Source organism: Molothrus aeneus, chromosome 1, assembly GCF_037042795.1.
Source record: "Molothrus aeneus isolate 106 chromosome 1, BPBGC_Maene_1.0, whole genome shotgun sequence".
Lineage (NCBI taxonomy): Eukaryota > Metazoa > Chordata > Aves > Passeriformes > Icteridae > Molothrus > Molothrus aeneus.
In genome coordinates this window covers 103,772,237-103,786,211 of record NC_089646.1, presented here as the reverse complement: position 1 = coordinate 103,786,211, position 13,975 = coordinate 103,772,237, and the positions used below count along the sequence as shown (strand labels likewise).

Genomic DNA, 13,975 nt, shown 5'->3' with positions numbered 1-13,975 from the left:
AAGATGGCTGTAAGAGTCATTCAGAGTTTTACTCTTGGGAATCAGTCTCTGTGCTGCCACTGGGAATACTGTCCAGTGCTTCTCTTCCCTGTTGAGGAAGAGAAGTCTGACATATGGACACACACACTGACGTGACTAAAATAAATTTTTATCATAGATTATATGTCCTCATGAAAGGTCTCCAAAGGGTGGGTGTTCTTTAAAGTAGGCATTCAAAAGCACAGGTATCTAAAAATGTGCTATTAAAGGAGAGCTATATGAGCTTTACAAGCCATATTTTCCCAAGGCCAAGCTGATCTTTTTTTCCCTTGTTCTCACAATTGAAGATTTCTTTTCACAGACCCAGATCCTGAAAGATCTTAGTGAGAAATGACTTGTCATGTTACAAATGCCTCCTCTGCTGTCCCTGCAACCTGCCTGGCAAAGCCTTTTGAGCTTTAAGGTAATATCACAGTGAATAGTTTTGAATGTAAGTCATGCTTGGCATTTCAGATTTTAACTGTTTATACTTCTCTTGGGTTTACACAAATATGACAGTTCCAATGTTTGCTGTGGCACTTTTGTCTTAAGAGCTATTTACCATGGTTTTATGTTTTGGGTGGTGACAACATCCTGTTTCAGGTCTATAAAACAGTTTGTTTTGGCTATCTGTACTTAATACAGGACAGTTGCTACAGCCACAAGCTCCTGTGCAGCTTCTATCCATTCCCCAGCAAGCCAATGTTCTCCAGGCCAAACATCAGTATTCATCATAAAAGCTGCTGTAGAAAAAAGGTTATTTCCCATCACATCAGTGCTACAGTGCTGCTGCAGAAGAAACACTTGCACTACTCAGGAGCTGTGAGCAAGTCACAGAGAAATGACACACGGACGTGTTTGAAAGTATGTAATGGAAATGTCCCCAGTAAATGGGCTGTTCACAAAGGATCATTTCAGCTCCTTCCAGAGCATGTATTAAGGACAAGATATGATGGCAGTTGTCTTTACTAGTAGCAGTTTCCCCTGTTCACCGCCCTTTCTCTCTCTTTCTTATTTTTTTTTTCAATTTAAGTCCATATTCACAGCACGGGTCCTGAAAACAGCTGTATTAATAGAGTTGGAGGGAGAAAGAAACTGAAACAGGACCAGAGATACTGTATGACAATATCATTTCTGAAGACAGCATGCTACCACTAAAGTCTAACTTAAGGTGTGCAGAGAACCTCTGACTTTACACTGACTATGAGAGTTTTGACCAGGGAGTTTTATTTTCCTAATCTGAAATTGGTTTTATAAGAACTTTTATTTAATATTGTAAGAAGTATCAAATTTATACTGATTTATATTGATGTTTACTTTCAAAATGAGGAGCAATTAATTGCTTGGTAGCAAGCAATTCCTTGCTACCAAGGAATCATATCTGACTTCACAGAGGTACTGGTATTTAAACAGATTTGTAAAATCAAAACTACTTGAACATCTGGTCTGCATAGAGGTTTCTGAGAATTTCACCTATCTACATCATCAAATACCTAAATACAGTTCTTCTCCTCTACATTCACATTGGTGTAGTTGAGGCAAGAGTGTGATCCCAGTTCTGTCAGAGTTCTTTTTTACCCACCAGAAGAAAAAGGTTGACTGCCTGGATAATTCATGTATGGTTCTGTTTTAATGAATCAACAGTTAAGCACCCACCTCTAATAACGCCCAGATCTTTTAAAAGATCTTGACAATGCAAGTCATCCACCCGGATGTATGAAGCGTCTTCTAGGTTCGCCAGTGTAAGAATGCCAAGATCCTCTTTTTGTGCTGGTGAGCTCTGTAAAGCTGACACACCTAAGAAGAGAATAGGCTCATCTCCATTAGATCTTAAACACCTGCAATAAAACTGTTAGGAAAAATAGTTTTGTTGCAGAATCCTTCACCTTGGCAGCATTGTGAAAGCCAGGGTTATACAATTTAACATTGGGCTCAGCTGGGATTTACTTTGATATTCATCAATGAAAGGGTGATTTTTACAGAATACCCCTTTGAGAATAGAAAATAGAGCTTTGAAGTCTTCTGCTGAAAAGACAGGTGAGCTGATCTTTGCTTCATATTCCACAGGTGACAGTCAGTGTAATGGCTGTGGAAAGTTAAGCACCGTTTCAACAACAGATACTAAAAGCAGTCAGAGCAGAAGCATTCATTACATGCACGGAAAAAGCAGACAGTGACTCTCCACTTTAGTCCTTTGTCTTGGAAGTTCAGCAGTGAATTGGAGAAGCTTTCCACCTGCCCCAGCATTGTGTGAAGTGTAATGGAATTGGGTCAGTTTGCTCACTGAAATGCTCCTCTAAAAGATACTGGCATAGATTCACCTTGGGGCTGACTGTGTTTTCTTTCAATCAAGTTACTGCAAATTGAGCAGTTGCAAGAGCCTCTCTATGGAGAGCCCAGGAGATGCACTTTTCCTGGGCATGGCCAGCTGAAACTTCATGAGCAGAAGGCAGCCAGACTTTCAGCAGGCATAAAATGCGGGTATAGCTGCTGAAAGGGCAGCCCATTTCCAGTATGTAGATAACCCACTTGCTTCCTTCCTATCTGTGTATCCAGATTTGCTTCCAGGGAAGTCTAAGTCAGCTGGGGAGATGGTTGCAGCCTGGTCATTTTCCACAAGCAGGACTCTGAGGAACCAGGATTTTGAGGGTACATGGACTTTACCAGTCAAGACACAGGCACTCTGACTATTAGCCTGTGTGGATGGACCAGGAGAAAAGACTCCTTTGATAAACAAGTGAAAAAAATTACTTCTTATTGCCTGCTCATCTGGCTCTTGACACTGAACTGTAAGGCTCTAGTATTGAGAAGAGATGTAAAAAATTTACTGGAGGGTGAGTGGGTGTTAAGCAGCAACTGCTTGGTACAAAGAAGCAGTACATTGAAATCAGCACTGAAAACTGGTGAAGAACACCAACTCTTTCAAACATGATTAGAATTAATGGTTTCACCGTTTACATTTTGTGGAGTCATGTCACCTGAACATTTTTCGTTGGGTAGAAGCCTCACACTATATAAAATCCGGCGTCCTGAGGCACTCCTTTCTCCAGAAGAACAATAACTCCCTCTGGTGTTTGCCTGCTATTGTTACTGCCTCCGCCACAGCCCTGGGAAGCCCTGCCAGAGGAAGGAAAGCCTGCCAGATGATGTATGAACTATAAACATTCTTTCCTTAACCGATGGCGTTTTACACATTGGGCAGAGAGGCCATCGCTTCCAGCGGGCCGGCCCCAGGGGCACTCAGGTCCGGGAACATCGGGAAAGTGGAATGCCGAACTCCGCTGCTGCAGAGGGCTCATGCTGCCAAAGACTCATTTACATGCTCCCTGCATTTATTTAATTACATGAACAGTAGGCTTATTGCAATGTGTCTGGATGCTTTATTTGATGAATGCTGGAACTTACCAATCCAGTCCCGAGAGGGTCGGGATACACATAGGGATATGTCAAATGGCTGGATGATAGTTCAGAATTAATGAATTGCTGTGCTCAGCTCTTGGGACAGACAATGTGGAACTGTCATTCAGCTGCAAACATATTTACAGGAATGCTGTCACAGCTTTGAGGCTCAAATCTGACCTACAAGTAAGTTACAAGCTACATCTGCAGGCAGAGGAAGAAAAATTAGATGCAAGAGAATTAAGCTCCTGCCCTTTGGACTAGACCATATTGATCTATTGCCATAATAATGCTGATTGTAAATTTTCTTAATCTGAAATTTATGAGATAATCAAAACTTTTAGTCTTAAATATATATCACAAAAAATTTTAAAGTACATACTCAATTTTTTTTTTTTTTTCAGATTTCAGCTGCAATCAGATGATGGAAACAAATCTCAAGACAAGATGAAGGACACTAAATGTTTGAGTTATGCATTTTGCCAAAGAGAAGAGGCTATTTTGATGGGATGTTTAATAGAAATTTCTTCCTGGAATCATTCAACTGGATGCTCACTCCAAACAGTCCAGAGGCTTTTTATATTTGACCTAAATGTCTGGATTTTTTTCTCTTTTCTTCAGCATATCACGGAACAGAAATCTGTAAGCTGATTATTGTTGCTTAATTCTCTTCTGAATGAAAACATCTTTGCATATTTCAGACACTGCTATATAGAGCTGAAATCAGAAAAGCTGAAAGAGCTTGAGAGCTCAATCTAAATCCCAACTGTCTGGCTCTCTGGCCAATGCCTTGTATTATACAAAGTGTGTAACTATCCTACACCTTTGATGTAAAACAACTCTCTTTTAATGTGCTGTAATCTCTTATTCCCTTTGTCTCTCAAATAATAATCCTCTTGCTCATGGTAATCCTTAAAATCACATATGCTCTTTAAAGCTTTTCTTTTGGAAAGTATTCACACCCATTTTTCTGGGCACTGGCAACTAAATATTACAGACAACCCGATTCTTCTGACTTTGACCAAGACAATTGGAATTTTTTGTATTCCACATTTACTGCTTGGCTGGAACTGGGTCAACAAAATGAGCAAACAGTTTCTAGCTGTCCAACAGAACCACAGTGTGCGGACTGTTTGTTTGGCCAAGGCAGAGGCACAAGATGTTTCGGAGAGTTAACAGGAAACAAGTAAAATGACATTTTTATTTGGGTTATAAAACAGAAAATGAAGTTCAGTTGTCTAGAATGATTGAAGAACATGTTCTCCTGGACTGTTGAAACAAGCTAGTAAAAGAAAAATTCTCACCTCCTAACAGTAATAATCAAGCGCCCTAGCACTGGCTCCTGGACACTTACAAACATGCTGCTGGCTACTCAAAGTTTCATTAATGTAAGGTTAAATATTTTTAGATATTGCCACCTTAAATCAGAGGTAGAGGTTGAGACTAGAATTACTTAATCAGATCATCATGTAGATTTAAATGATCTAATAATGACAAAAGGTGATGATTAGAATGGAAGTCTCATCAGATCAGATGTAATATCATAAATGACATAAACTGCATTAATTGCAGGACAGGATGAATATGAGCCTAAGAGTTCAAAAAGAGAAAATTTTTAAAAGGTCTTAGAAGATCTTTTTAATTTGTTGACAAATGTGTACATTGCCATAAGGAATTTGTGGCAAGCTGGGAGGAGTTCTGGGGCACAGCTTCCAAAGATACAACAGCAAACCTGCTGATCAGACCACCTCATCTTGTCTGTCCAAGCCCAGCCAGTTTGCCTCACTCACTCCCCAAAAGACCAAGTACAGAAATTTCTCCAGGTTTGCTTTTTACAGAGATCAGGGTCTGCTGTTCTGTCAGCAGGACAGATCCGGGCTCTACTCCTGATGTCTAGGAGCGTTTTACTTTTTTGCCCTTGTTGGAAGGTGCTTCCCCCCATCCCTGGGCATGGGAATTACTCATCCATAGCCCCTCTGTGTTGATCTGTCCTGCACAGACATGTTATCCCCCCTCTCCTGAGCCATCACAGGGAGGGATCAGTCCTGGGCTCTGGGTCAGCTGCTGACTCACAGCAGCTGCCCCGGGATGATGGATACACAGAGTCCAGCTGAACAGCACAGCTCTTTGGCGTCACTAACTGGAGTTAGTGTTTCACTGTGCTTGTCATCTGATCTTGTCACTACAAGAGGTTTAAAGTGGCTCCTGAAGTTCTGTGAAACTCTCATTCTTGGACAAAATCAAGGCAATTTTGCACTTCTTTCCTATAGAGTATAACCTGCACCTCATAAGTCACAAACCAGAACACACAAACTTCCCAATTTCGAGATTCTGAGGAATGGGATCTTGATGGTTTCTGAATCTAAGCAGCTTTGAACTTTCAATGTTCAGGGATGCCTCACAGACCTGCAGGTCCCTCTCTGCAGTGACCTGTGGGAGCTCAAAGAACTCTACCCAGGCGTAACAAGAACAATAAATAGTACCAATAAGCACTCCAAGCTGAAGTGGGCTGCATGTGGGAATCAGGCAGTACTATTTCTAAAAGAAAGGCAGGAAATTAGGCTCTCTTATGCCATTTCAAATGTTTACAGTAAATCAGCAAAATTAATGGTTGTAGCAGATAGAAACTCTGCTCTGACTGAGAAATTCACTGTACTCCAAGCAAACTAGCCAAATATTAATTTCCTTACAGCTGTTTTCGCCATTTATTTCCTTGATTTCCCAAAACGATGTCAGCTGAATTTTCTCATGAGTGCAAACATTTGTGTTGCAAAAAATAAGAAACTTGAGAATTTAATCCATTTTTAGGAAATAAAGTTAACTTATCAACTATAAGTGCTAATCTTCCCATCTCGCATGAAATCCAGAAACTTCAGATAGATATAAAACACTTAGGTAACTTGATTCTTTGCACAAAGATTTAGATTCTAAACATTGATGGCAAACACTTGTCAAAAGGAACCAGGTTTAATTTGGTGAGCAGAAAAAAAGTGAGGTATAACACCAGGGTTACAAACAAGATACCTAGGAAGATGCTGAACAAAATTTTTCATGCAGATGTACCAATGCATATAAAAAAAGGAACCTCATCTCTTCCATTTCTCTCTCTAAGGAGGATCAAAAGTCTAGCTATCGCAGGGAGCATCCTTGCTTTCTTTAGTCCTCATCAAGGTGATGACAAACAACTCTATTCTGCCAAACCTTAATTAGGTAACCACTTTCCCAGTCTTTGTTGGCAGTGTATTGATTAGACAAGTGTAACTATTAAATTTTGAAATGTGTTGCTTTGTTCAGTTTCTGAACTTTTAAAATCCACGAGTTCACTCCTAAGTAATTTTTAATGTTGATTGAGAAACAATTTATTGAGGTAACTATATAAAAAAAATCTTAATTGAAATGAGTTTAAATGAACAGAAATTAAAAGAGAGGCAAATGAATTTAAAAGCATGGCATATATGCTAATACTATGAGAAAAAGAAAACTTCCATATTCAGATGGGAAGCTTAATGTTATCAGCACTCACAAGATTAGAATCAGAAGGTCTAGGGTAAAATTCAAGCTCCAATTCCCCTTTTATTTCAGTTTTTTTCATCAGTGATACAGGGCCAATAATCCTTACTTTTCTCATTTGTGAATTGTTGCAAGGATGAAAAATACAATGTCAATGTTGAGTACTATCATAATTAGTTTTATAAGTGGGAATGGAATCATGAAGATATATCATAAAAGTAAAGAAATTGGGTATTTGAAACCGTAAATGCACAACATTGAACACATCAGGAAATAGTCTGGTGAGGTATAGAAATGAATTTTTTTTTTCCTGGTAATGAAGCAAAATTTCACAAATCACCATATGATTTCTTTTTCCACATATTTCTGACTAAGGAGGTCCATTCTGAAAATGCTTATGGAACAATTTTTGAAAATTAATACTATCATAAGTGCAAGTGTCTTTTGATGCATGTATGGCTAGAGTGGGAGATTTTCACTTTACAGAAGAGTGGTTGCATTGACAAAGAACAGGATTATGTAACTAGTAAAATTTTGTAGATAAGTGAATTCCAAAGCAGCTAGTGATACATGAAAAAGGAAATTACAAAGTCCTTTTTAATTATCTCTCTGTATTAAAAAAAATTAACTGTTCTCACCTGGAGAATTCACAGAGGACACAGATAGCACAATAGTAGAACTAACCACAGAAGAAGAAAAAAATCTCCTTAAAATATTAAAATCAATGTAAGCTAAATTCATCAGTTTAAGATAACACATGACAAGCATTATTGGCTTATTGTTTGTCCAGGCAGTCAGTAGAACAAGATGGATGACAAACCTTACAAGTTACAGCAATTTATCAGTTGCTTATAAAATAGTTTAGCCATATTACCCTATAAGAGTGTATGTCTGTATATCAGAAAAGGTCTGACTTTGTTTTTTGAATCATAGACATCAGCTGTTTACCTCTGAGATGATTTTTAGGATTCACTCCACTGACAAACATGGGAGTGAAATGCTTTGGAAACTCTGTCCCTTTAACTTTTTCACTCCTAATCTCAGCAAAACTTCACAGCAGCAAGCACCTGCTTATCATTCAAAACAATATTACTTAGTGGCCTTTGGCAAGTTTCCTTTCAAATTAAGTCAAAATTAAGCCTACATTTCCATTTATGGCTGAAACACAGAAATTCCAACTCAACTCATGTTCTAGGAATTTCTAAATCAATATGAAGGCTTAAACTCCCATGTGATTTTTATGTTTAGTTTGCAGAAACAGGCACTGATGTAGTTTTTCTTTAAAAAATAAACTCCCCATCATCCTAAATTTTTTTCTTAAAAAAAACCTTTATAAGCAATTAAGTGAATCTGGAATACAGCATGGGTAACCTGCAGCAAAGTGTATGAACTGCATACACTATTTGCTATGGATGCTTTTTGTGAGCTGAGGATCCCTCTGTACATTATGTAAGAGGATAAGACCAAAATGACAGAATTTTAAAAGTGAGTCTCAAACTATTAGATTTTGCATGCTGACATCCTTACCTGCATGGTGCTACACCTTTCTGTCCTGATTAAAATGTGGAAGAATGTTAAAGTGAACCAACTGCACGTCAAAAGTATGATGTCCATGATCCCACAAGTGCTTGTGTACCAGCCATGACTGCTGATAAGAGATGGAAAATGGCTCCACCAGCTCCCTCAGTACCCTTGGGTGATCCCAGGGTCCTGTGTGTGTCTAAGTGGTGCAGGAGGTCACTGACCATTTCCCCTTGGAATATGGGGGTTCACTCTGCTCCCTGTTCCAGTCTTCCAGCTCAGGGGCTGGAGAACAACTGATCTTACAAAGATTGAGGCAAAGAAGGTATTAAGTAGCTTGGCCTTTTCCTCATCCATGAGGATGTTTTCCTTTCCATTTCAAAGCAGTATTAAAACCTTCAGTTAAGATATGCAGGTCTACCACTATGTCAAATCCTAAGCTTTTAACACCAAACACATGATTAGTGTTGTCAGATCTGTCAAAATTCGGCAACTTCAGCAGATATTAAATGCAGTAGCACCGACTCCGTTGTCACAGCTGGGTGGCTGTAGCAGGACTTGTCACAGGACTGAGTCCCTCTGTGAGGTTTCCAAACCTCCCTGTTTCCTTCTGCTCCCAGAAGTCCCTTGGGGTGACCTTCTGGGCTTTTCATCTTCTCTAAAACACCCTGGGAGAGCTTGAGCACAGGGCAAGCTTTCTTGGTGATGGAGCAGCAGTGAAGGGATTTAACAGGTGGCTGGTGGCTCGACTTTCTGTTTAATTGACCATCCTAATACTGTTGAGATCAAATTATATTGTTTACAGTGTGTTATGAAACACTACTTTGGACAGGCTATTTTTCATTATTACTGAAATCAAGTAACTGAATGCAAAGGACAGCTGTGAAAGAAACATATTTTGTAGCCAACACTGTATTGTATTACACTATACTATCAAAAGGCACTCAGTGAATGTCAGGGTGTGTAAGTTTTTACTGGCTCAAGTCTTCTGAAAATGCATCTTTCCTGAATGAAGACATATTACAAGAAAAATGAAACAAAAAAACCTGAATTTCAGTTTTCAAAGAATTTCTTATACAATTGCTACATACTCAAATCTCTATGGATCCATTTGAAATCATAAAACCAAATATATATATATATATATATATATTTATAAGACTTATGAAAGCTTTTCATGGCAGAAATTGATAATTTCAACTTTGATACATCAGGCTCTTACAGGATTTGAAAGAAGCAGCTGCACAGAATAATTAGGCAGCTGGAGATCAACCTTCTGCAGCAATATAAAGCTCTAGTTTCTGAGCCTGCAGGGATATGCGATATCAGATTTTAAGCAGTGACGTCTTAACATGCAGAAGAGCTGTCACTGCTGTTTTCAGTTTCAAGAAGGAAATTATTTCTGGGGGTAGAGCCAAATTTAAAGAGGAAACATTTTGGGGGAGGGTATTAAAGCTAAAGCTGGAAGCTCTTTGAAATGGCAAACGTGTTTGAAACAGCAAAGTTTAAGACTTTCTTTTAAACATTTCTTATCACTACTTCTACCTTTCCAAAAATACTTAACACAGGTTAAAAAGGTTAAAAGATTAAAAATCAAGTATTTTTGGAAAGGTAGAAGTGTGATAACCTGTTTGATAAGGCTTGCAACTCAATGCAAAAATTGTTACAGCTTATGGGATCAACTTTATTCCAGCCTTTTTCAGTCTCTGCATTTCTTTTAAAGAATAGCTTTTCTAAATTTGAGATTTTATTAGGATGATTGGTTAAATCTGTAGACCATTAAATACTGCACAGAGAGCATAAAAAGTGGCTGTTTACCTCTTCTGTGAGTGGATTTTTAGGATTCACTCCACTGACAAACATGGGAGTGAAACGCTTTGGAAACTCTGTCCCTTTAACTTTTTCACTCCTAATCTCAGCAAAACTTCAGAGCTGCAAGCACCTGCTTATCATTCAAAACATATACATGTCCCAACATTGGATACTGGAAAAACTGGGGGACCTCTCTGAGAGCTAGTCAGGTACTATAGGATTCCCAACAGTGCATGGCTGCATTTGCATTTTCTGCCTGTAAACAAACTCCATATGACGGTGGAAATGACTTATTAACACAAATTGTTACAAAATCCAAACACTGAAGATCCTAGAGAAAACCACACACAGAGAGGCATAAGCTACAATTTAAACTGAATTGAAGCTGGGGAAAAATCAGAGGACAGATTAGTTATGAAGTCTATATTATATATTTTTCTGTATAATCAATATAGCCATTTATCTGCACATAATACATAAGTTTTCCTTGAGGATGCTCTCAATATATGCCCTGTACTCAACCTGTAAAAAAACCCCATAGCCTTTATATACCTTAACTCAGTCCATTTGGCTACTTCTTCATGAAATGGCTACTAATTCCATAGAGATTGGGTGCAGGAGGTGATCACCTCCTGCGTGCAAAGGAGAGCTCCCCATGACTTCACTTCTATCCCAGCAATTAACCAAGCAAATAGGCATCTCCAGCCAGAGACTTATGAAACAACTTCAAAGCAGGCAGACATGCTCCTGTCCATGGCAGGGAGTTGGAACTAGCTGATCTTTAAACGTCCCTTCCAGCCCAATCTGTGATTCTGTGTCGCTCTGATACCTGCAGGAAATTGCTTGTTTAACACCACACAGGAGCTTTGTGTCAAATGCAGGGAACAATCCAGCTCCACAGGGCAGCTTTCGTCTGCCTTCCTGAGCAATTTTCACTCACAGCTTCTTCATCAAAATGTTCTCCAGTCTTACTAATTTCTATCCCATCTTGTTGAGTCACTTTGAATTTCCTTTGTATTTTATTTTAAAAGCCAACTACTTCAGGTCAAAGTCTAGTAAAATTTATCTTTTCAAGTTTAAAAGCTCTTCTGGGTCTTTTTGGGAAACTCACTATAAAGAATAGGATGAAAATTATCTCCCTCAAAACATAACAGACTTGAGGTTCTCTCCCAGCTGGTCCCAGCTGAATCTCCCTGTGATCATGGCAGGTTCTCTTAGAGACCACAGTTTAAGACTCTTCCTGCTGTGGTTTGCCACTTAAGTCTTCTTGCCTTGTCTGTCACTACCATTCCAATTTAAGTCCCAGGCTTACAAAAATGCCATTCTGTCTCCTTGTCTATCTCAAGAATCAACAAGCAGTTTATAGGTATCCTACAGGGTGACTACTTTGTCTTCCTGATATTTGCTCTTGCAGCTCCCCAAGAGAGTTGGCTTAGGCAAAGACTTGGCCCTGGAGTTAAACATCTGTTTTCCAAATTTTTTTATTTTAAAAACAAAGTACATCACCATGGCCTGGTACTTGAGAGGGTTTTTGCCCCTCAGCAAGTGAGAAAGCTTTCGTTTTGGGAAGAAAAATATCTTGTTGAACATGTTATGCATTATCTTTCTCTTTTAAAGATGACCATGAAAGACAGCAAGGGCTTACATTCTGCCCTAGTCTCTTTATTAGGAAGCAATGCTTGCTACAAGCAGGACTTTAAGGAAATCAGGCATCCATACATTAAGTGAAGATCTCTGGAAGAAATTATTAGCACTTTGTTTTAAGTGATTCCCTTTGTTCCCACGTGATCATACATGCATAAGTAAAACCAGCTGTTCTCAGGCTTCACAAAAGTGATCTTTCTCTGTGTGAATTTAAAAGGCCAGAGAGCTGCAGCACTGCTTAGTAGGGCTTATTGCTGATGCTAATGAAGAACAATTGGGTCAGAGGAGGAAGCAGCCACATCTTATTTTCATCACTGGTCTGCTGGAAAGCTGTGACCCACATTTGCAGTTACTTCCAAGAAAGTTCTCATTTTATCCATTTCCAGTTTGAGATGATCCTTTGTCAAAAGCATACGCAGGTATCCTTCAGGGAAATGTGGATTTATACTGCAGCTTTTTGCCTGGGACCAATTTGTTCACTAAATTGGGGGTGGAAGTAATGCAAGTTGTTGATGCAAGGAATGTAGACAGGAAAATCCGTTTAGAAATCTTTCAAGATTGAATAAAGCTGACAAATTAAAAATTCATAAAAATGAGGCACAACAACAGCTTTCAAGAAAATAAGCATTGTTAATACCAAATTTGCAAAGCTCTGCACTAGAACAGGCACATATCAGGTAGAGCACCTGTTGAAGTATTTTAATAGCCTTCCAAATAAAAAATGTCATTTCACATTCCTTGTTTCCAGGATCAGATGTCAGTCTCCTTGGAAGCAGGAGGTACAGCTGATAACATCCACTGTTTCACTTTCAACAGCTCTGGCTCATTGCGACTTCCCAAGCATTCCTGTTTTTCTAAACATTGTGAGAACAGTTTCCATTTTCGCACATGAGGGGGGTGATGGTACCAAGGCAGCTGCATGACTTCCAGAAAAGTGGAAGACAAAGGGCACCCTGGCGCAGTTCAGGCTGTGCTGCAGCTCACACTCAGCTGAACTGCACTGCTCAGAGCTGTCTGTCCTCAGTGCTATGTGCAGCTGTGAAACCCAGAGCAGTGCCTTGGCTGCTGTGAGCTCCAGCGTGGCAGGGTCACACATGGCAGCCTGCCAGGCACTCAGGCCGTGGAGGAACTAGCACTAAGCACTAAGCACACCTGCATGGTTTTGTTGTGATTTCACAGGTATCCTCAGCTGCTCAGCTTCAAAAGACATGAGATGAATAGGCTAACTTCTGATATACAAAGAGAATTATCTAGAATATATTTCTTTAGGGCAAAATTCATTTTGGCTATGGAAATAGTTTTGCCTTCAGTGTGCAGTAAGAGTTTTTAACATTTCAGTTAGGGTACATTGAAAGAAAAAAGGAATTAGCCCATGACATTTTGGATATCAGAACTACACTCAATTCAAACTACTGCTATGATTATCAACCTAATTCTTGTAAAAGGAACTGTATTTTTTTCAAACCTAGTTAAGAGTTTTGTATCTTGTGCGGGAGCAGATCCTTATGACCAATTCTGACCCTTTAGCAAGAAGAGGGTTCCCTGAAAACATCAAATGAGATAAATCACGTGCAAATGAAGTTAATAAAAAACTCGACCCTGTGCCACACAGTTCGTGCATCTGAATGAACCATAGGCCTTGCTCTCACCGTAAATGTTACATTTTAAAATCTGTAAGTTGGAAGAACACAATATAATGTAATGGTACTGTATTTGTAACAACTTGTTCAAGAAGTGATTTTTGTAAAAGAACTATCGTGAAGTGGAGCTGAGCCAGCCAGATTACTGGCAAAGCTTCCTGCTGAATATGATTAGATAAAGGGAGAATGGAGACTGGAGAAAATTGATCCTCTCAGCAGAATTTGCCATAATTATATGCAGGATGGGGAATTAGTTATTATTCTGCTGTTAAAACCCTCAAGTGGCCAGAAGAAACATTCTTGCATAATCTGCTTTTTCCATCTAGTCCATGTAAAATGAAGATCAAGTTAAGAAAAATGGAGATGTGCCTGACCAAGTTCTATAAAGCTGGTAATTTTTTCCCCTAAAGGTTAGACAGTGGAAAGGGATC

The 13,975-nt window shown here is 39.1% G+C and overlaps 1 protein-coding gene across 9 annotated transcripts in view; it reads right to left on the bottom strand.

The window, feature by feature from the left end:
* Positions 1 to 13,975, bottom strand: part of DLGAP1 (DLG associated protein 1) — a 397,438-nt gene that overhangs the window by 60,253 nt on the left and 323,210 nt on the right. For 8 of the 9 annotated variants that reach the window (XM_066562060.1, XM_066562044.1, XM_066562035.1 and 5 more), the window contains one exon: positions 1,675 to 1,815. The exons of the other annotated variant lie outside the window; for it this stretch is intronic. In XM_066562060.1, coding sequence (XP_066418157.1) covers positions 1,675 to 1,815 — 141 coding nt within the window. The remainder of the gene's footprint in view (positions 1 to 1,674; positions 1,816 to 13,975) is intronic. 9 annotated transcript variants of the gene reach the window in all.